General features: G+C 47.3%; 7 protein-coding genes across 7 annotated transcripts; 5 read left to right on the forward strand and 2 right to left on the reverse strand.

Annotated features, from left to right (window-relative positions):
• Positions 1 to 1,820: 1,820 nt before the first annotated feature.
• On the reverse strand, positions 1,821 to 3,081 carry F9C07_6408 (putative purine nucleoside permease; the record flags this gene model as incomplete). The annotated part of the gene is made up of 2 exons (XM_041292780.1): positions 1,821 to 2,888; positions 2,944 to 3,081. 2 exons carry the CDS (start codon positions 3,079 to 3,081, stop codon positions 1,821 to 1,823), a joined length of 1,206 nt encoding a protein of 401 aa, XP_041147498.1.
• A 1,851-nt stretch (positions 3,082 to 4,932) lies between these two features.
• On the forward strand, positions 4,933 to 5,776 carry F9C07_2284713 (uncharacterized protein). Its single transcript, XM_041286320.2, has 2 exons — positions 4,933 to 5,140; positions 5,199 to 5,776. The coding sequence occupies exon 2, from the start codon at positions 5,209 to 5,211 to the stop codon at positions 5,593 to 5,595; it is 387 nt and encodes a 128-aa protein (XP_041147499.1). The 5' UTR covers positions 4,933 to 5,140; positions 5,199 to 5,208; the 3' UTR covers positions 5,596 to 5,776.
• A 6,455-nt stretch (positions 5,777 to 12,231) lies between these two features.
• Positions 12,232 to 13,587, forward strand: F9C07_1641590 (bZIP transcription factor). Its single transcript, XM_041292785.2, has 2 exons — positions 12,232 to 12,790; positions 12,874 to 13,587. Exons 1-2 carry the CDS (start codon positions 12,431 to 12,433, stop codon positions 13,333 to 13,335), a joined length of 822 nt encoding a protein of 273 aa, XP_041147500.1. The 5' UTR covers positions 12,232 to 12,430; the 3' UTR covers positions 13,336 to 13,587.
• Positions 13,588 to 16,629, forward strand: F9C07_1641622 (uncharacterized protein). The gene is made up of 3 exons (XM_071508277.1): positions 13,588 to 14,317; positions 14,401 to 14,890; positions 14,962 to 16,629. The coding sequence occupies exons 1-3, from the start codon at positions 13,840 to 13,842 to the stop codon at positions 15,710 to 15,712; spliced, it is 1,719 nt and encodes a 572-aa protein (XP_071364369.1). The 5' UTR covers positions 13,588 to 13,839; the 3' UTR covers positions 15,713 to 16,629.
• Positions 16,630 to 17,545: 916 nt separating this feature from the next.
• Positions 17,546 to 18,583, forward strand: F9C07_2072634 (Intradiol ring-cleavage dioxygenase; the record flags this gene model as incomplete). The annotated part of the gene is made up of 2 exons (XM_041292788.1): positions 17,546 to 18,161; positions 18,231 to 18,583. 2 exons carry the CDS (start codon positions 17,546 to 17,548, stop codon positions 18,581 to 18,583), a joined length of 969 nt encoding a protein of 322 aa, XP_041147502.1.
• Positions 18,584 to 18,743: 160 nt separating this feature from the next.
• On the forward strand, positions 18,744 to 19,139 carry F9C07_2233976 (uncharacterized protein; the record flags this gene model as incomplete). The annotated part of the gene is made up of 1 exon (XM_071509942.1): positions 18,744 to 19,139. One exon carries the CDS (start codon positions 18,744 to 18,746, stop codon positions 19,137 to 19,139), a length of 396 nt encoding a protein of 131 aa, XP_071364370.1.
• Positions 19,140 to 19,339: 200 nt separating this feature from the next.
• F9C07_1642390 (uncharacterized protein) lies at positions 19,340 to 21,841 on the reverse strand. The gene is made up of 5 exons (XM_071508278.1): positions 20,837 to 21,841; positions 20,585 to 20,738; positions 20,490 to 20,537; positions 20,336 to 20,428; positions 19,340 to 20,280 (listed from the first exon to the last, which is right to left on the reverse strand). The coding sequence occupies exons 1-5, from the start codon at positions 21,194 to 21,196 to the stop codon at positions 19,931 to 19,933; spliced, it is 1,005 nt and encodes a 334-aa protein (XP_071364371.1). The 5' UTR covers positions 21,197 to 21,841; the 3' UTR covers positions 19,340 to 19,930.
• Between the last annotated feature and the right edge of the window lie 1,317 nt (positions 21,842 to 23,158).

Raw genomic sequence — 23,158 nt, forward strand, 5'->3', positions numbered from 1 at the left:
CAAAGCTCCTTGTCTGGAGTCCCACTCTATAGAAACGAGCTAATGCCAAAATATTCCAACGAAATTCCAGTTGTATGCTGCGTTTCCGGTTCAATCCGAAGAACCCTTTGCCAGACACTTTGATATTAGAAAGCAAAATCATGAACCATGGTACCTCATGCCTAGGCTGGTGTTTCACGCCCAATTAAGAATTCTAGTCTGATGTATATCCAGACAGGACATATCTTTACTTTCGTAAGAGAACTCACCCTTTAAACACATCACAAAACCTCCCCGTGGCAAGGATGACGGCGGAAAAACTCCCCTAGAAAACCTCTAGAAACCGCCACTGATGTGGAACCTAAGCTCGCTTAGGCAAAAGTCCGCCGTCTTGAAGCCCGCGGAAATGTTAGCAAGACCTTCATTAAACCCTTTTCTAAAATAGCAAACGGCCACCGCCGAGAGCCAAGTTTTTCTTTCCTTTGGAACTAACGAATTCTAATTTTGTAAGTGCCGCTTGGCAACAAAACAGGTACCGAGCCATTGGGACTCCTTTTTTACTCTTTTTTTTTTTTTTTCTGGTCTCTCTTTCAAACCTTTGTTTTTCGCCTCTGACATTTGCCGATGTAGATACTACGTTGCAGACGTCGGGATAGATTTCCTTTCGGTCGTAGGGTTCATTGGGTTCCATGGATACAGTTTCCTACCGGTGTCCTGTAGCGTAGTTGATCTGCATTTCTGTGCCGATGCCCTGGAATGGACCGTCCAGTGATAACGAGAGCCAACTTGGAAAAAAGACCCATCTTCACCAAAGAGACCCTGAAACTAGAACTAAGGCTTTTCACTGGAGGAAGTCAAAGGTACGGTACGTACCTAATACCGACTACCTCGGGCACGCTACAGAAGATGAAGAAAATCGGGTGATCGTGTTGGGTTTCTAGACTCCTGAATATCGCGTGATCGTCTCGTAGATCTCCTTTTCTTTTCCCTCTTTTTTTCTTTTCCCTCTTTTTTCTTTTCCCCTTTCTGCAGAGAGTGTAATCTAGAGCTAATGCATCTAAAATCCTATGCTTGACCGCAAGTCCGCATCAGTCTCGATCCTCAAGAGAAGAATATTAGGCTAAAGTGCACTTAGTTAAGAGTCTATTAGACAAAAACCTAGAAGTCCGAATTGACTTTTCCCAACCTTCCACCTACTAATTAAAAAAAAAAACCTATTTTTGGCTGACAGGTCAGATATTTAATTTATAACCGACGGTTGACATCCGCCAGGTCAAATACTAATTTCGACTCTTTGTGGCAATGCACAGAAAACCCCGGAGATTAAAGCGGACGGTACTCCGTGTATACCCGTGTGTATATTCAATTTCAACTTTACCCGAGGCCGAGGTTCATGCATAATATAATCCATAATCAACCCTGATATAATATGCCAGGCATAAGGGCCGCGGGTTATAGTGGGGAAGGGGTTCTTGCTGTCCGTGGGTGTGTGAATATATGAACCCTGGGCCTTTGATGTTGGGTCAGGGTTCTGTTCGATCGTGGACGATGAACGAGGCCCTTGGCGTGGTTTTATGTTATCTCGGGGTCCACTTTCCTCAGGGTTTGGATCTTGTGAGGGGTTACTGTGTTGGGATGTGCATTGTATGCTTTAATGGAAGGTCTATTGCTGGATTCTTGGTATAGAGTTATCTATCTTTATTATATATGCGACGTTGATAGGTACGTAAGCGAGGTCTATCTTATGGATAGTGTCTCGTGAAGATAAAAAGTCAGACATTATGCTAACATGAATTCATATCGTACAGACTTGACGAGTGGCTCGATCTAGTGGTACAGGCCTAAGCCAGCATCAAGCCGCGACGGAGGAGACCTCTCTTGGTGATGGCACCAGCATCCGCGAGCGCCTGCTGGCGTCCGGGTCCGAAATCCGGGGTTCCGCCGAGGGTGCCGAAGATGTCACCGACATAGTTGGAGGGCTTGACACCAGCCTTGAAGGTGGTGTTCCAGCCGTTCAGGATGCCGGTGACGACCTCGATACCGGCATTGTAGAGGTTCTTGATGGAGGGCTCGAAGCCACCGGCGTCGACGTAGCGGAGGTGCTGGAGAGCAGACTCGTCGGAGTGGGGCTGGTCGAAGTTGGAAGCGGTGCGCATGATAATGATACGGGAGAAGTCGGTCAGGTTGCGGGCGGAAGTACGCAGCAGGGCCTGCAGGGTTGCGTTGTCCTCCTGAGCGCTGGCGCAGTACTTGCCTGTGCCGTTGGTCCAGACCTCGGTGGTGTTGTCGAAGGCCTCGCTGAGCAGCTTGCCGCTGTAGTAGACGTCCGTGGTCGCGACGTCGCATTTCACGACGGCGGGCGCCTTGGTGGCGGCTTCGTAGCCCTCGGCGGTGTACTTGCTGCGGTATTCCTTCGCGGATTCGGAGTCGGAGAGGTTGGCCTTCTTGGCGAAGGAGGCGGCCAGATCGCGCAGATCGGCGTTCACCTCGAAGACTTCGGTGCCGTAGATGCTGGTGGGGTATTGGTCGGGGGCGTAGGCGCCCTGGGGGAAGTAGCTGGTGGTGAAGTTGTCGGGGAGTTCGCGGAGGTCGATCTCGTACTGCAGGGCAACCTGGATGGCGTATCTGGCGAAGGTGGCACTGCCGATGGTGGCGACCTTGGGGTTGACACCGGCGATACCAGCAACGAGGAAGTAGGTGTGGGTGAGGTCAAAGAAGGGGTGGAGGGCAATGGATGACACTGTGATGGCGGCGTTGATCTCTCCCTCTCCGGTGATGAGTTGACAGACGCTGTAGTCGGCAGTACAGTGAACGTCAGGGAAGATGGGCGAGGCACCGGGAATCGTGATGTTGTGAGCCAGCAGGTCGAATTCGGGGATTCCCCACCAGGCAGCAGCTTCGGGTTCAAACTGGGAAGATGTTAGCTTTGTCCATCTCCAATTTACCTCACGCGAGAAACCATACCATGGACACGATGAACACCTTCGGGGCAGCCTTCTTGGGGGCCTGAGACACAGAGCGCTGCCATGTCGCAGGGCTGGCAGCTGCCAGGCAGCTGCTACTGAGGAGCAAGCCGGTAGTGATGGTGTTGAGAAGCTGCATGTTGCCAATGACTTGCAGATTCTTTGCTGGGGTTAATTGGCTCCGTGTCAATTGCGCGGGGCAGGCCTTTTATATCACACGTTCTCTGTCGCGTCCAGGAACCCTTTCCAGAAAAGTTTTTTTTTCTTTTTTTTTTCTCCTTACCTTGTATCCATCGGCAACCGCCGATCAGTGCCGAGAGCGATAGACTACCATATCAAAATACCCTTATCAGGAAAGATCAGCATCAATAGCGGGGATTAGTCTGTAAAAATCGCGATAACAGGCCAATGATATCTCCCATGGGGTCCTTTATCGGTGCTCAGCTCGACAATTCCCACGGGAATGACGTTACTTGGTTAGTACGATATATTGATGCCCCCCACTGCATTTAGCAAATTGGTAAGAAGCAACGCATATTCTCAGCGTAGAGTAGAGCACGGCGTGCCTGTGCAGGATTGTAGAGTAACATGGCGCGCTTTTGGGATCTGAGATAGAGGAAACGAAACGTAAAAGAATGCCTCAGTTGCTATAGGGTTAGTTCCGAGAGTGTACCTGGCCCACATTTGCACCGACTTTGAGAAATATCTTCGGAGGCCGCGGATAGACTTCGATGGGGCTACTTAGTAAAAAGACTCATTGTTGTTGAGAAAATCCTGCCCATAAAAGAAATACAAGGTTCAATCTTACCCCCGTCCATGCTCCTTTACCCTTCTACCGCTGGACGTCCTGCTTATAGACGAGAATATGGTGTTTAAATTTGAACTGCTCGGATAATCATAGTACCGCCTTAGTCGAAGATAAAAGATAAGAAATACAAAGCTTGGGTCGCGTCTCTTATCACCCGTTGATTTCTAACCTTTATCTCGGAGTATGTTCGGCAACGCGATGGAAGACTAACCCCAGCAAAGGTTTGGTGCCTGGTTGCATTGGGGTAGTTAAGAGTCTGGCCTTTTTTAGCTTACTCTGGAGCTGCAATGGGCGGCACGTCAATACATAACTTTTCTTGGCGAAATAGTAGTCCATGCGACTTGACGCCTAGAAGCTTAGTGTAATATGGGCAACTTTGAGGAACTTATCCAGCTTCATCAGTTTGAATGCGGCATATTTTTCTGACTTATGAAGTTCGTATGACAGCCCACCTGGGGGACAATGTAAAGACATAGTAGTCACGTCTGTCAATATGTTTACATCATCGGAGAACATGCGACATCGCATTCGGAGTGATCATATTACAAAACATTACAATCAAAGTCGAGTGGATACTCTCCCGGGAGTGACAGCTCATTGTATGGCTTCGGAGAAAGATTCCATACATCCATCAGCCGAAGCAAAGTATTAATGCGGCCTCATCATGTATCAACATGACCGCTACATGCCGCATCCAGTGATAATATCTCTGACATTGCTTATCACTTTGGAAAGGGGTTCAAAAGTAAATATTCTGCACAAGATATACCTCATCGGGGTGAATCTTGAGTCTGTTGGCTGCGTCAGGTCTATACACAAGGCGCGGCCTGCACACAGCAGACCTAATTCCCATATCCTCTCCATATTAACACACCATCAAGACAGTTCATACACTCACGTAATGGTAGGCAGAGTTTTGGATCGCACTCAACTAGTACATCTGATCGAGAAGCCAACGTCCTCATGCATTGCGTGCGTCAGATTCCCGAGCCTTCCAGGATCCACCTCCAATTTTAGATAACCATAGATAGTGGCCATACAGGCCACGCAAGTCGTACAAGCCAAGAAGTGTCATCGCATGACCGAGAGCAATGACATCTCTGGCTGGGTCGATCTGCAAAGTAGGGCAGAAGCATCACACGTCATCCACGTGTGCTCAGGCGGATGACGTCACCCGCCCGCCGTCAGATGGTTTCCAGGGTTGCGACCCTATATCATCCATGAGCCCTCCCAACCTAGTTTCTTTTTACTTCTTAAGGGGTACATTCCAGTGTAAGACTACCGTGGGAATACCTGTAGGGTCACTGTTCTCCGCGAGGTATAAGAGAAAAGCATCTTACTCTGCAACATCATATCTTACTCCGGAGTAGAAGCGCAGAACGTCATCAAGGTGTGTACGAACATCCATCTCTCGTACATCAATAACTACAACTGAGATTAACTGATAGACTAGCAGCAATGGCTCCTATTCACGAACGCATTCGCGAGGACCTCCTTATCAAAGAGCGCAGTCTGTGGACCGCTCTCACCTCCGCTGATCCTGGCCCCGAGATCGAGAAACTGTCCAACTCCGAAGCCAATTTCCTGTTTCCCAAAACACCCATCCTGACTCTTGACGGTGAGCCCTCTCTACAACAGACACTCAAGCCTCCATTCCATCATTTCGATTCGTTCGAATTAAAGGACGTCCGAGTCATCATCATTGATCTCATGGCGGGAACCGTTACCTACAATATCAATGCCTCGAAAGGAAAGGAGCAGTATCGGGCTACGGGATCGACAACATGGAGTCAAGCATCCGATGGGGAATGGAGAGTTGTGGCGCATACAGAAACATTGCTGTGAAGGAGTCTTTAGCGGGAGGCATTTTGTTCACTGATTTCAGTTCTATCTATGTCCTTTAATCTCTTGATGAACTTGACTTGTATGAATTTATGACTATTTGAACATATCAGAGGGTGATGAATAATATTTCTGGATCTCATTCACATCATAAGTCTGTTAATGTGCATATATGTGCTCAGTGTGTAGAATCTGGTGATACTGTGGTGTTGGAAGCTGGGCAATGCCGATATTGGGTATTGTTCCCAGCAAATTGGAAGAAGCAACAACTATATCATGGAATATTCCTTTTATTGGGTAGAATCTACTATAGTAATTGTCAGGGAAGACAACTGCACCCCAATATCTTGTGAATGAAGTGCTTTTCACCAACAAAGAATCTCTTAGCTTACCATTTGTATCTGACAATGATCCGGGGAGTAGCAACCATCATTCAATCTGTCCAGATTCATTCCATTCTGATAAAGAAATTCACAGCACACCAGCATGGCCTATTTGTCTACAAATATGACTTTCTCTCTGCACTTTGTTCCCTCACTCTGTCGCTTTACCTTCTTCTCTCTCCCACCCCACGTTATGTGCCCAATCCTCACCCAAGCCCTATAGCCGTTCACCCTTCTAACGGGCATATATATAAATGAGTCATGTATATCTTGAACAACGTGTGACGGCCCAGCAGGCTCATCATCACATATGCTCCTTCTTCTGCACTATCACAATTCCCTTGGTTATCCATGACACCGGTTGAGTGTCATCCACAGAACAGACACGTCGCTTCAGTCATTCGTTTGCTATAACTCGTGATAAGCAACTGTAGCGACATTGCAGCAGCTAGGCAGGGCCAGAGGTGCGAGTGGCCTTGAAGGATGGAATCAAGGCCAGTGAGCCCAACCACGACGGGATGGGACCCAAGATCATAGCTCTGGCCAGAAGACGAGTCGCACAGTGTCTTTATTCATCATTAACTGGAGGAAGCCGCTTACCAGTTCTAACGAGGTGAAATTTTTCACGCTTTACTGACTGTTAAACTACCATGATTTGGTGGTGCCTCTTCTGCACCGCATCTCCGAGACAGAGGTGTGTCTGCTTCGGCTGGCAATTTTACTTTCGGCAGAGCATTTCACACACGCAATATAATATCGGGAAAATTCGCAGGAGGCTGCGAACAGACCTTGCCTACATAATTCATATTATCAGGGAGAGGCTGGGATTGGCCATCTACACATGTCCTGCTGCGTAACCCTATTCTCATCAGATCCGTCCTTCCACCTCTTAGGATCGATGGCTCGGCATTGTTAAACATCGAAACCACATCTTAGGTAGTGCAGCTTTATAGCCCTATCTTTAGGCGAGTTAGATTTTCTCATAGAGGCCCGAGGGTCTTTTAAAGACATGTTGGGCCTGGGATAATAAATTCGATGTGGAAGGAATAGACACACCTGAATATCTTCCTCATTCGATATATTCGATGGTGTCAAGATTTGACACACCAGCACTTTGCTTAAGTCTCAATATCATACATGGTTTAGCGATGTTGAAGACAGTCGGTCATGTTTCCGGGTGTGTCTGTCACCCACACAAAATACAATAATTATAAGTTTATCTATTTCTATGAAAGGTCAATACTCCAGGATGAGTCAAGTCATTTGGTGAACTGAGGCGTTCCCTTGTTGCGGCCTACCTACCCACTCGGCATAGGGAGAATGGCAAAAGCATGACGGATGAGTTCCACTGACCTACTAGAAATTATTCTCTCGGAAAATACCAATTAACGAAGAGAGGCTCGCCCTCGTTCCTCGCAACGTTTCCTCACGTGTAATGAACGGTGAATAGGTGGTCCACTACCAATAGATGATACGACGCTTGTCGTCAGTGGCCCAGCAGCTTGACATTATTCAAGCATGCCCCCTCGGCTGAAACGGAATCTCTTCTGTAGGCTTTTACGAGGACTTCGAAATGCTCAGGCGGACAGTTTCTCCAGGTCATCGGGATCCCTTGACCTTCTATCTCCGGGTTAAACGCATGAATAATCGAACACTCAACATCCTAGCCAATACGGCCGTGAATGGTGGAGATTATACACTCTGCTGCTCAAGCACATTAGCAACGGTGGACACAAACGACTGGGACACCCGTGTGCTCTTGGTGGGTGACCACAAACAGCTGTCACCCCTGTCTCTACCAACCAGGAAGAGACGGATACTATCAACCCCTACTGATTATGTTAGAACAGGCTCCACGAGATCCGATTCCACCCGATGTCAGTGACCTACTCTAAGGCCCAGATCCAGACATTTCACGATGGGCCCAGTTAACATATCAAGATAAGCCCGGTGAATCACCCGTTAGTCCAATTTGTTAAAGTAATCTGGGTTCACAGCTTCACCTCCTTCACCTTGTGCATGTCTGAGAAGGGAATTCACCCCTGGGAAGACAAAGTCAGTATTCTACTGGCCCCTAGCCTTGTGGAAGGAGATACCCGGGGTATTCCAATTATTTCCTCATACCGGGCCTAAGTGGGAGTGGTAAAATGGTCTAGGAGCATGAAATCCCAGTGTTCAGGTCTTAAGGGTCCAAACGCCTGATGCTCAATCCGAAATAAGGAGCGTAATGTTGGCAAGGCGGGCTTCCTCCAGTCAACGGGATAGACCAACGTGATATTGTCTAGGAGAATCTTTCACCCCAACCAGTCAGATGTGGGAAATACCTCATGACTTCCTTGAGTCGCACTACCCTGATGCCGGTACCTTATTCTTCACAATTGGGTTGATCCAGGCAATGGCAGGGGACGAACCAATTCGATCTACAGGTGCAAATCAGACACGTACGATCCTAAGGAGCCATTCTGGAAGATTGTCAAAATTAACCAAGCCCTTCATTTAACCAAGTCAAAACAATTGGTGTAGACGAAGAGAAATTAAACAGTATTATCGATAACCATCAGCGAGATCTTAAATGCCATGTTTTTGACAGCACCCACTATAAAATATCTGCCCACACCCCCATCCCCCTCGCAACGCGAAATTGTCGGCCAGTTGGTGATACTGGCAATTACCGGGTTGCCAGTGAGAGTCAAAGCAGAAAACTATAGTTATGATTCAACTGCAACGGGGATATCAGATTAGCCAGACTGCCAAGGGGTACCCCGGTGGTACCAGCTGCCTACGGATAATCTTGGAACATCGTTTATGAAGGCTACTATGCCTTTCTCGGCGAGACATTGGCAAAACCCCGCCCGTGGTTTATCAACATGAATACCGGCGATTCCTTGTCGCCGTGTTCCTCCAATATGGAAATAGGCAGTCTGCGTTTCACCGGGAACATCAACGATGCAGTTGGTTTCTACACGCTGCCGTTGACGCAAGGAGCAATACTAAGCTTGATATCGCAGCCATCTCATCTTGTGATCCTCTCCTCTTTGAACCCAGCTTAAGAGTATTACAAGACTATGCTCTCTCGATAACAGTGGAGACCACTACCGATGAGCTTCTCAACATTACATAAGAAGATATTACAGAATTACGCCATCAGAATAAATGGCTTGGTACCAAAATCTTCCAGCCAGATAATCATCAACGGGCGTGCTAAATGCTAGGAATTCTGGATCCTGCAAGTCCACGGCTACTGCCATTGTTTCATATGTCTTATAAGATCTTCATACGTTTCACCAAACCCCCTTCGAAGATGACCGTACGATAGCGGTGGTGGGTATGTGGATCAGAAAAAATAAATGCTTGATCTGGGCATTTTTTTGACACCTGAGGTTTGGTGCCATTGCCTTTGGTTTTACGTCAAGACGGACTGGGGCAACTCCAAGCCGGAGATCTCGAGCTAATTCTGGCATAAGGGTCTCGCTTTTCAGTCGATAAAGACACGAGCCTGCAAATGACCCGAAACTATCATGGGTAGAAGTATTTACCGCACGAATAAACAATGCATCGTCGTCGAAGCAGCATCTCACTTCAATCTGGTCAAGAAGCTCGGTGATCTGTCTGGAGTCTATCAATTCATGATCGAGGTCTAGGATTAGACTGGACTCCCGATGGCGGCCTGAATAATGGGTCTTGATTGTTCTGATGTTTCTGTCTAACTTCCGTTGGACTTCATCGTCCGGTGTGTCGTGTCCGGCGTGACCTTGTACGAGTATAAGTGGCCTAGACATCGAAACTTGCGATGTTGAAATTACCGACGACATGTTTGGAGGAGTTGACGAGCAGCGACTATAATAGATTCTTTTGCTGATCTATTTCTGTAGGCGTCTGCTCGATTAGGTCGCGCATATCTAAACCTACAACTTACAGGAGACGAGCCATAAGCGGATTATGATCTCATATTCTGTCCTGTGAATCATGATGTGATTTCCACAACTTCTGCACCGGCTCAGCCTCTATCGTCCCTTCCACCTTTCTACACCGTGGTATTGACCGTCATGCATCTTTCTTCCAAGCCCATGTTGTCTAACAGGGGTAGAGATTAGTATAGAGGTTGAGAAATCTATACTTTACTCATCCTACGTAGGATTGATAGTTTTCTAAGTTAATATCTGGACTCTGGTGTGATGATTGAGATACTATATCATAAGGTGTATTGGATTGTCGTGCTTGACTGACAGGGATTGCTTGCTTGTATGTGGATAGAAGTCAAATCTCTGGACTACGTTGATGATCACAGATAGAATGCATGGACCAGAAAGTATTCTGGAAGAGAACACTGTCAGATAGATGTGAGTATAATATAGGTATTGAGTGAGGTATAGTTGTGGTTCAATATGAAAAGAGATTGAGGTCAGGGTTCCTGTGTGTAGGTTGAGGGGAAAAGGTGGCAGAGTGTCTCTTGTGCATGCTACTAGAAATTTTAGACCCCACGATTAGTTTATGCGAGTGGAATAGACAGATCATCTTCCCAAAATAAAACAGAAGAAGACGAGAAGGAAATTGATTTCACCACTAATCAAAAGAAGCAAGGAATCGCCTTCCTCTTTGAGTCTAGTCTGGCAATTTAAGATGGCAAGCCACAGTTAGAGATGATTGTTGGAAATCATATCACTGGCGGATCGGAGTACACTTTTAAAAATTATGCATTGTGAAATCTGAAAAGTTGGCTCGAAGAGAAAACTATTTTTACCATTGACAGCCCCAGGAATTTCTACCATGTATGGTCCAGGCGATTTTACAGGTGCTTGACTTAATCCACTCCTCTTCAATAAACGGGCAAATCAAGAAGATCAATGGTCATTGTGGGCTCGGCAAGCGGTGGCCCACTACTGTCGCTGATCTCTGGGCCCAGTGGCTTAGTGGATGTCTTGGATTCCTTCAGCCAACGTCTCTCGATCCCTTGGTTGGGGTCTGTGATCTGCAGGGTTGCCGAGGGTAGTCGCCACGCGGAGGTCAGATCGATAAACATAGTGTCAGGCCAGAGTTTATCGTTGCAAGACCTTTCAAATTATAAAATAAAAGAGCATGCCGTGGACCGTGGTAGAAAACGAATAGCTCATATGTAGTGAGATTGAGTCCTGGGCCACATATCCATTGGTGGCTCCGGCTTCTACAGTAAAGAAGCTAATATAAAGAGCGAGTAGTTTAACCAAAAAGGAAAGAAAAGGTAGACAGTAAAACAAGTGCCCCCTAACCCTTACCAGTCCGACGAGCTCTAACGCAAATCCGCCTGTACTAAGCTTCTAGAGGAATTTGCTTGAATACCTGCCGAAAGTACGGAGGACTGGCCACCACCACACAGCATGCCACCGATCTAGTAACCAAGGATCTAAGACTAGTGGCTGCAAGGACCATGCACACTCTCACATCGCCTCCCAAAATCGCAATAATAAGCGACACGTCGGCAGATTGCCGAAGGAGAGAGACAGGGCTCGGCCTGCAGGTGGGGGCCGTTTGGAATACTATCCATAACGTGGCACATCTGGAGGCTTGGGTACATTTGTTCAACAGTACAGATGTATCGTTGAGGCGAGCTTAAATGCCCGGGCACCCTTGCGAAGATTAGTGCTGAGTCAGGACGTTGACTTGGCTTGGATTATTCTACCCGAGAGGGTGGTAAATGTTCAATTAAGTGGGTCGACGAGGTCCACGTGCGATATACAATAGTAGTACGTCTAATCCCGGGCAACAAATGCTAAATCTCAGCAGTAAATTGCTCGTGTAAATTGCCAACATCAGATATTGCTCACTGCATGAGCAGACCACCCCCATGGACTTAGCAATAGGGACGTGAGTGGCTAATAAGAACCACAGGCTTGGTAGTTAGTGATGCACCGGCGCCTCGGTTCCGCCCTTATAATATTAGCAAGATATAGCTCCCTCGATGGCTGTCCATTTAATTGGTGCCTTGCACTTCCGTTCCGGGAAAATGGTCTCACGGTTAAAAATGATGGGCTGTTGGTGGGGCCTCCCCATCCAACCAAGAGAATTTCACTCCAGATTTGATAACTGTCACACAGCGAAAAATTATTCAGAGACAGGCAAGTGGAGTCCTAGTCTAAATTTAGGGTTAGGTTAATCACTGGTATCGCCTTATCTGATCTAGCCAAAGTTCCGTCGAATCAGCGTCCAGCAAGTCACTCCCGGATTAGGGCTAGTTCTGAGGCCTACATGGACCGGACTGCTTTGGAAATGCAGAGTCTGCCAATCAACACGATCCCGACGAGAGGCGGCTGCTGCGATAGCTTGACGCAACTTTGGTGAGGCTTTTCCCATCTCATTATCGTGGTCCCGAAGGGTCTTCACATGGTGGTGTATATAATGTGAAGCTTCCCCGTTAACGCGGGGGATCTCGGCATCTTACCCCCTCGATCAATTGTATTAAAGTGTGTTATTTCTTCAATATGGATTGCTCCACAGCCTCCGCGGTAGACCTGCATCCGAGGCAAGCAACGGACTCCGAGTATGATGCGGAGATCGGCGTTTTGCAATGGGATGAACCCATGTCCCATCATCACAACCATAACCGTGATTCCAATTACCACCCACATTCCTTGCTGACAGAGGATATCCGATATATCCCGACCATGGTCACTGGAAGCACATCCGCGCTTTTGCATTCAATACCGATCTCTCCACATTCAAGCCTGTCACCATCAGAAGCGACTGCCTGCATCGCCATGAATCCATTGGACTCCGCAACGATGGGTACCGTAGGTGTCGACTCACAGCATATCGATCATAACGGGCATCGAATATCCAATGTGGGTGACAGAGTAGCCGAAGATCCACCATCCAAAACTTACCTGGCTTTTGACCAAAAGAGGCTAACATTCCGATGACATAGACGATCAATCGACGACAGTCCCAAAATCGCGAGGCCCAGCGTCGATTCCGAGAACGGAGAGAGCAAGAGAGAGCTCAAACGCAGGTCAAGATGGACGTACTTCGCACAGAAAACAAACGGTTGTCGGACTTGTTCAACCTGTTGAGGACGGAGAATCATAGAATAGAGGGAGAAAACGAGCGATTAAAGGCGGAACTAGAAATAATGAGGAAACGGTGGAAGGATGTGCTACGTGTAATGTCGGAGATGGCGCAGCAAGATGAGCGGACCGCAGGTTGTCGCTCATCATCTTCCACCACCAGCCCTTCTTCTCCCACATCACCCTCTGGCCCTTGCTCTCAGGTAGACATGCAGAGTCTCAGGCGTTCGATCGTGATGCAGACTCTGGTAGCGCTTTTTGAGGAGAGAGGATCGGACTCAGCGCGTTCTGTGACAATTAAAGACGGCTCTGTGAGCCCTTGAAATCCTAAAGCATATTAATGGTTGCCATTCTGACCGAGGTGGAGAGATATGAGCTTTAGAATGGTGGATTATGTTGGCTACAAGGTCTTTGTGGTTAATATAAGGGTGACTGAATTTAGCTTACATTGGCTTCTCCACCATTTGTCAAACTTGGTGAATTCTTGTAGCTCAATCACCATCTACCGGGACATAGTAGTACGTAAACATATCGGGAAATAGTCGGGGCAATCAAGGGAACGCATCGTATTCTGTTGGATACTCTCCTTACTCCGTATATCCGAGCCTCGAAGCCCAGCGAAGAACCCAAGCTAGACCCAAAGTGGAAGTGTGTTCCTCGGCTCCTATTGGACCGCATCCCATCTGGATTGGCTAAATTGAAGCTAAGACAACTTGGACTTGTCGTCTCAGCGCCGCCATCAAAGTCGGCTACAGATTCGGCACCGAGGATTCGAATACACGAGATCAGCACCTTGGGATTAGTGGATCTGGGAGGTAGTGCCGAATATGGGCAGCAAACCACAAGAATTCGTCTTCGTCGATGGCCCTGCGTTGGCTAGGGGCTCCAGCGCACATTCTCGAAAAATTAGGTCAGCTCTGATAAGACAACGTGTCTCTGAAAAGCAAACAAACTATCGCCGCGAGGAAGCTGCCAAGAGGGAGAAATTAATTGAGCAGAGAAAGGTCCAAGGGGAGCATCATCAGCATGCATTCAACAAGCTTTGCCCCTGTCGTAGAGAGTTCCAGGGCTCTGATTCCGACCAAACTCAAATGAGCCACCGTAGTAGGCCAACGTTCCTCGTCACTGACGATGGAGCTACAGTTTGTGGGACCTGCAGTAGGTTGACTCCCCTAAATAATTTGAGGACCAACCAAAAGACCGGAGAAACCCCCTCGACCTTGTCAGCTGTGAGTGGAAGGATGGACCCATTCTCCCCACTCGATGCGAGCTGGGGACCACAAGTTGACAGCCTAGTGCATTACGGTTAGTGGCTTGGAAATCTTTATTACCCTGTGCTATTGCACTGGCCACCTGCGATTATTCCTGCTGACTGACTTTACACGTAGCTTTGACCTCCATCTGGCCGGCATTTCGGCAATCAAACTATGCCGGGAGTTGTTATCAGGCTTGGATTCTGCCATCGTCTCGGAATAAGCTCCTAGTTTATAGCACCCTGTGGGCCGCGTCCTGTCACAGGGATGTATTACGGATTAGCTACGGTGCCCCTGACCCGGCGTTGGAGACCAAAGAGCAATTGTATTACAAAGGCCTTGTCCTGAGCACTCTTCACAGTCATGTGGCTGACTACACAAACGAGACGTGGCGTGACAGTGTCATCATGTCTGTACTATACCTTGCTGTCAATGAACACGTCAAGGGCAAAGTAACACGAGACGCAAGTCCGTTCACTCCTCCTTTTGTGGACTTACAATCACTGTCTTTCTACGGTAGCAGGGAGTATCATAATATGCACTGGACATTCATTCAGACCCTTTTAGATCGTCTTGGAGGGATCCACTCCATCAGGATGTACGGACTAGGCTGGCTGCTGTCAATGTAGGTTTACTACTTACCTCGGCTCGTTCTGGGTTATCTGGCTCTCGAGTAGCTAATCTTGATTTTTACAGTGGGGATTTAATGTTCGCCGCCCATTCTTTGACGAAGCCTCATTATCCCTTGGTAGACGTACAGGGAAAGTTATACAACCTTTCTTCTCCGCTACATGCTTTTGGCATCGCACCAAAACAACCGTCTCTACCCGGATCGGGTTTCCGAGAGCTTCTATCGCTTACACCACCCGTGAAAGAAAAGATCGTAAACGCATTCGTTCACCTCGGTGAATATTCGAATGTGATCCAATCTTTCTCCAATCGCCACCTAGATGCTTCAACCCTTGATCTAATTGGAGACGTTCGGAACCAAGTGCACCACGATTTGTTCAGCCTACCGGACGAGCATAGCCCAACTGATTGCATTATCGATCAGCCGAATAACCCCGGTGATAGCTCCCAGTCTCTAGAGATCTATCACGCTTGCAGGCTCTCTGCCCTGCTATACGCGCTCCACGTCACATTTCCAGTCCCTAAGTCTGCTGCACTTCGAGCCGTGATTATCCCACAGCTGAATGAGAAACTTCATGATGTTAGTCAGAAGATGTCTACTACGCTGCTTCTATGGTGTACCACAGTGACTGCTATTGCGACAGAGGGGATGATCCAACGCCAATCCCTAGTTCAGCTGACCAACAAAGTTCGTCTGGACTTGCAGATACATCATTTAAGTCACACTGTGGAAATACTCCATTCTTTTACCTGGGCAGACATCGCGTGCTTGGATGGGCTCTATAGACTTTGGGACGAGATAATGCGGCTTGGTTGAAGAGGTGTCTTGCAGTGATCACTATGATCGCAGCATCCTGACAGATGAACAGTTCATTGCTATGGCCTTCTCAGAGATGCGGTATTCCTTTCTCTAAACCAAGCAGTTCTGCATGTCGATAGGGTAATACCATCCAGCTCAACTTAGTCAGCCAATGATCACGAGTATCAGCATCAGGAAAGGAAGCCACACGGAGACTGACAGAGCTCTAGGCATATACTCATAATATGGCTGAAACGAATAATCATGCTAGTCTCTTATCGGTTCTTGATTAGGAAAGGATACTGCACCTTTGTCGCCACTATCAACCATCCACATACTTAATAAATTTACGGTGTTTTGCATGTTCGCCGCAGCAGGATACCTAGCCGAGCATGTCACGCCTCGACTTCAAAGTCCAAATACAGAACTTGGGATCATTGCGAATCCCATGCAAATGTCATGCAATTGGGGGTCTCCGTGAACATCTTTCATGCAGTCCTCATGCAAGTCTCAGCTCTCCACCACCACAGCTGCGGGGTATACTAGTCTCTACTCCGGAATCTGAGCATGACTTCTACAATCCTTCTGAAAAGTATTGAGATATCGCATGTTATAAAAGGCTTCCGAGTACAGCTTTCGACACATTTGCAATCCCACTACTTGTTCTTAGCCTTTCTTCCGACATCGATTGATTAGGAAGTTTAATCTATCCGGTTCGGTATTCACGGGCCTAGGGGCCCTTCTAAAATATGCCGGCACGTGAGATACACTTCTTCTGGGCAACTTAGGGTATGGCTGCTAAGTACATTATACGCTATGAACAGTTGACCCCCTGTGAAGGCGTCTTGTGAAACACGTCCTGGAAACAACTATGGGCTCCCAATCCTAATCTGCCATTGCTGTATCCTCCTGTCCAGAATTCTATCATCAAAATGCGAATCCCACTCCAACCCATGCCGGATCTACAGTCATTGAATTCGTAGCTATTGGTTAGGAATCATACCAGCTGCAATTCAAGCCATTCAAGTCCATGCTCCCTGTTCTATGAAATTGTAATCGGAAGTTGGGTTGAAGGCACGATGATGACGTTCTCTGACTTTTAGACGGTGGGTGCGAGTTACCGTCTAGGAAGGCCATGTTTTATGAAGCAACTCCGGCACGAAAGTCCTATTGGGGCGTAGACCCCGGAAGAATAGATTATAATAATTATCACTAATCAATGATATTCAAATGTATCATCCTCTCGGCTCTTTCGCTTCCGTCCTGAAGTCCGAAGCTGAGTGTTATTCTCTGGCAGGTTGGATTCAGTGGTCCAGAGCCCACCAGAGCGGACTCCAGGTCAGCGATAGCACGAATATAAGCTTACGTTCCTTTCGCTCTCAGGATCATCGTTTAGGTAGATAGATGGTGGGGCCGTTCTATCCCCGGCACCCGGCAACGATTAGCGATTGGCTATGTTCGAATAGCATTATGTGTATTAATCACAGCTAGAATCTATAAATTGTCTCAACGATAGGACGTGAGGGAATTCCCTGACCGGAAATAGTCCGAGATTGACTTATCTAGGGCCACTAAAACTCCGTAGTTTGAATATACTCATTGTCGCATTGTTTAAAGAATAGATTGCCCTGTATCCACCCGGCTCAGAACGTTCGTGGGAAACTGCGTAAGCGGATCCATAATAACCTGAGACATCAGACTCTTGCCTCTCGTTCTCTCTGTTTTCTCTCTGGCTTTTATTTTGGTGGAGTATTCAAGGCAAAGTATAAAGGGCAGGCCATGAACTGATGCTAAGTTGTTGAAATATCCCCAACAAATCTTCTCTCGGCTTTTCGAACGAGCTTCCCTAAAATGCGCTACTTTTTCCCATTTGCAGTAGCCATCATGGCTTTCTCGGCCAGCGCTCACCTCGGTCCTCATGATGCTCGATCTAATGCTGAAATGGCTCACAAAGCAGAGCTATCCAGCCGATGTGCGCAGCATGTCGCTCAATTCAACGACAAGCGTTGGAAGCGAAGTCTGGGCCATCCGGGTAACACGACTGTGAAAATCCATACACAAGCCCCTTATTATGATGTGTTACAGAATGACACCTGCGTCCTATCTCCCGAGGTAACTGCTGGTCCATACTACTGGCCGCGGTCTCAGATACTCCGCCAGGATATGACAGAAGGCCAAGTCGGAGTTCCTCTGTGGCTGGACATTGGGGTTATGGATATGGCTACGTGCAGTCCCTTGGAGGGCGTTATGGTCGATCTCTGGCACTGCAACGCGACGGGCAGCTACTCCAGCTTTACTGAATTGTCTCCCAATACCAAATTTCCCGCACTTCTTGCTGAACAGGGCAAGAATGCCTCGGACTTTGTTGTCGGTAGCACGGATATACATACTGATTCCGAAACCTGGCTTCGAGGCATGTGGCCAACCGATGACCACGGAATGATGCAAATGAAGACTATATTCCCTGGTTCGTTAATGCTCTCTAAAGCGACATCATATAAGAGGGTTTCGTCAGCTGACTAACCCACGTCAATAGGTTTCTATGTTGAGAGAACTATCCATATCCACGTCCAAGTGCACACCGACTGGACCACCGGCGAAAACGGAACCCTGGTCTTCGAAAACACCGTCAGCACCGGGCAGTTATATTTTGACGAAAAGCTCGAAGAAAAGATTATGGCGATGGAGCCTTACTCCTCCCATACGCAGATCAACCGCACCCGCAATGATGTTGATATGGAATTCTCCAAGGGTACTGCGAATGGTTACAACCCGGTTGTCTCAGTCGTGCCAGTCGATGAAAATGATCTCACCAAGGGTCTGATTGGGTACATTACTATTGGTGTGGACACTTCAGCCATCGAGGATGAACATTGGTCTGCATCTTGAACTCCGACTCGGGCACAGCCTGGTATTGTTTTCTTGTGGGAAGGAAGGCGGGAGGGACAAGGGGAGGGGGAGTGATGTTCCGTTGCTGTTTGTGTAGCTGGTTATCGAACCACTCACTGTACACTCATTTAGATATAGTATTAGAACCGCTGCAACTTGAATGACACCTCTGTACTGTAAAGGCAACTACACTGTGTATTCCTACTTTGTCGGCTACAAGCCCATCTCAACCCAGGGAGACGATGCTGCCTTCGTCGACATACCAAAGAAGGCAGCGGAGCTCGACTTTCTGTTCACTGCGGAGCTTGCTGGTTGCTCCCTCATAGTTACAGACTATAACAGCTCTCATTATCGCGTTTACCATGATTCCCGACCGATGAGTTCGACGTTCTATGATCACGTCGTGATGGCAGCCGATTTGACCGACTATATCGGAGGCCTAGAGGTAGATCCAAACCAGCTATTGCTAACTGTGTGCCTCCAGTACAAACAGGGGAAGTGGAAGCTTTACGCACAACTTCTCAAGGAAAACGATAAACACCAGCGTATCATATGACCCACTGGTTCCAATATCCTTCCCAGCGTCTGGGCCCGGTCGCCAGGGGAATACGTGAAGCCGGCTATCAGGGACCTTCGAGCCAGGATTGAAACTTACATGCGCAATCTTCTTGATACCTTGAACGGTGATCTAAAATACTCGGGCAAACAGCCAGTAGCTATACCAACGGCAGTGGATGGTAGATTTGTTAATTTTCCGTCGACTTCATCGCCTCCCTTGACAAATCCTGCGGTAGCCAGAACGGAAGCTTGGAGACAAGCTCTTCGGGAAGCCAAGAATAGGCTGGGCGACAAAGGTATGTTTCTCCTTTTTTTTTAATATCATGTAGTATGGAGTGAATTATACGGCGAGGCTCACATCTGCTGTTCCATTAATTAGGGAATGCTTACGAGGATCTAGTCCGCTCTAAGACAGAAAGAAGCCGATCCATCATTGATATTGCATACCTTTAGTTGCTGAAGAAGGGGAAATGAAAGCATCAATTTGATCAGCGTGCTCGAACAAATCCATTAGGGCTTGGCCTTATCGATGGGCTAGTACAGGGATCGCCCATCAGATCTTATGGTTGTGTACAAGCCGATACCTTCTAGGATAGATATCATAAACTACTCGAATATCCACAAACTCATCAGGACTGACAGATACGAGTTGGATCCGGTTTAGCCACACCCTTTTCTTTTGTCGATTTTCGGTCAGGTAGGGAGAGGCCAAACCATCGACCTCCAGTAGGCCCAGTTCTTCCCAATAGCAGTGAGAAGGTACCACGTTATTACAGGGTAGTCGCAATGTTACTGTGGTCCTTGCCATGCAGTCCTTCGCATCCAATCCGCCAAAGTACTGGCCTTAACTCCCAGATCTTCATATGATGTATCCTCAGTCTGATCCCTTGTTCCGTAACAGATCTTGTCATCTGGAGCCACAGCGATCCATTCCACCATTTGTTTGATATCTTCTTCATATCCTTTGCCAACAGTCGCCGCCACCGTAGCGCCCCATTGATCAAGTGTTATCGGGTCGAAGGTGGCTTCCTGGGAAGTGATCTCTCTGAACACTCTTGCGAAGTCAGCAAATGAAAGCTTCGGGCCAACAACAGGATACGTTTTTGCTGCTGTTTTCTCTGGACCCAGGGAAAATATTTCTGTCTTTGCGTTAGCCAGACTTTTCATCTTTGGTGAACAATATGATCATCGCACCAGCAGCGTATACGCCAATATCATAGCTTGGATCAACCCAATCAGCAAGTTTGTTCCCATCTATTGGGGCGCAAAATCGGACTGTTCCGTCGTCTAGATCACTTTTCCATTAGCTTCGTTTCCATGTGGAGGAAACACTTGGTTTAAGACTGACCTTGACGCTGGCAATACTGAGACCATTGCATGTTTGTGTAGAACAGACCTAACAAAGTAAGCATTCACCACAATTTAGCATGTTCGTGAACTTACCAGGATGTAAAGCCGTCACGGCAAGGAGCTCATCCCGGGCCCTCTGTTCAATCTTATGTTTGTTGTCAAAATGGAAGACTTTAGTAAAGCGACCTTTACTCGCGTTCGTTATGTTGGGCAAACTGCTCATTACGAAGTGTTGCACATTGCAAGCCTTATACATTCATCACCCAACTTAGCTTCTCATCCTTCCTCCTTTCAATCATTCATTGTGCTGGGACTTTAATATAGATATACGGAGAATAAACACACCTTCGCCGCATCGATAATATTCCTCCCAGCCACCAGTTCATGATCCATATCCTGCTCCTTTTCAATCTTCTTCCCAGCGATCCGGTTATTCGTCACAGCAAACACCCCATAGACGTTTTGAAACGCTTCAATTAGGGATTGTTTGTTGTAAACATCAGCAGCGACGAACTCAAGTCTACCACTGTCTTTGTACTTCGCCTGAAGCCTCTGCGCTGCAGGGGAAGAAACGTCACGTGTGATGGCGCGAACATGGAACGATGGCTCGGTCTTCGCGAGAAGTGCGCGGACAACACCACCCCCTTGGTTCCCTGTTGCGCCGAGGACGGCGATATACTTTATTTCTCCTTGGTCGGTTGGCATGTTGGGTTGTTTTACGTAGAACTGATATTCAAGTTGGCTTCGCTGTGGTGGGTAATTCACGCGTTCTTCCGAATGGTGAGTGCGGGGATGAAGTTTCCTTTTCAAACTTAAAGATGTAAGGCTGCTATAGACAGCCAGGACTCTACCAACAAGCTTTATCTCTGCGGCGCTAGGCGTTTTTATATCGCCCTATACACTGGATTCCGGGGTATAAGCAGTTTAGGTTGTGACGCAATGGCTGACTTTTGGTCCCTTTTGCCGTATTTCCGTCGATATGTCGATGGCCCCACCAACATGAAGGGGAGAGTCTTTTCCCGGCTTGACCTCGGTCACTGATAAGTGTCTAGTCTACGCAATACAAGATGACTACTAGGCTGTCTGTATTAAGTAGATTTCAATAAGTTATGGACTTTGAACAGAGTACTTCTTAACAAACCCAGCTTCATGTCCGACCTTATTCGGAATTACGGAATTGTGGACCATAGATAAGTAGTTCTTGTACTTTATCTGTGCTATATGCTTCCAAAAAGGGTTTGAGTATGGTTCCCTTAGGATTCCTTTGGCTTTCACTGATTGGTCATTTATGTAACCCGATAATCACAACTCTCAACAAAAGTTTTCCGTCTTACAGAACGCTGGACTAGGTTCTCAAAGTAGGATTGATGTGAGTAATAATGCCAATACTTATACCCAGGACGATGGCGTGACCGGTCTGCTGACATGCTCGAAGAAGAAGCTATTCCTCCTATGTCATCGTATTAATAGGCATGGTTCCTTGATATACTTCTAATGCGCCTGGATGTTATAGTTCCTTAACTGGGCTATTCCCAAAAATGATCCATCGCTGACTGTATGCCAACTAAATGACTATCCCTGAATCTTGAGACTTGAAGTAGACGTCCGGGTTATACATGTATAGATATTTGATATTACTTACTTCGAAGATTATTTTGTAGAAAGCTTACCAGAATGCTGAAGGTAAAATAGGCTTTGGGGCTCAAGCGTCTAAATCTTAAGTTGACTACCTTATCCTTTGCTTTTATAGAACATCATCGTGATTAAGATTATTGAGTCTAGCACGCATGAGTATAGAGACTGTCTGTATACGCCAGTTCAAAATAGAACGTAGATGTGCATGAGCGGGTCCACGGGGTATCGCGGCAGCGCAGCCCTCATTCTGATGCTTGGCAATGCAACTATGTAACCAAAGGGCGTGTGCCGCTTGCGGGGTAGAATTTTTCTAGTCTATGTCGGGGGAAAAATATAATGAGACAAAGAAAAAGGATAAGCAAAACCATAAGCAAGCGTGATATGATTTTTAACGTAATCTAAATGCAGAGTAAAATTAATACCTCAGGTGAGAAGGGATGTAGCGGTAAACTTCTGCTAGGGATAACTATCCCGTGCCTGGATCGTGACGTTCCAAGCCCTAGGTGAAGGTGCAACCTCGAGATTTTCTAGAACCACCTATCCGTACTTCATATACCTCATTGTCGCATTCTATCTCTAGATACCACTTTGTAGTACATTTTGATTTGTCTTGGCGGATACCAGAGAAAGCTTGGACTGAGATTAATTGTTCAACGAGTCGGAATATCACTGCAAGGGATAAGTTGCTTTCACAATCTTGTCCTCTTAAAACCTTGAAATGACGGTGTGGACCCCCAAGAAGCTGTCGATCTGGGCGACCCGCCGAGTCAAGCATCCAGTCACAGGCCAGTATGGCCTCTTTTACCTCCGCTTTGGGACACTGCCGCAGGGAACATGCTTAGGGAGTATTGTTGATCCACTCAGCTTTCTTGAATTGAACTGCAATTGACCTATACACCACACATGGCTAGGACGAACTGCATGGCCGTGGTATTCAGGATCGGCCGTATATGCAGCCGCTGGCCTCAGCCGAAGGTCATCTAACTACGAATATTACTCATGAGTCAGAGGGTGGTGGGTCTCGGAGTTGAC

Source organism: Aspergillus flavus, chromosome 5 (genome assembly GCF_009017415.1).
Source record: "Aspergillus flavus chromosome 5, complete sequence".
Lineage (NCBI taxonomy): Eukaryota > Fungi > Ascomycota > Eurotiomycetes > Eurotiales > Aspergillaceae > Aspergillus > Aspergillus flavus.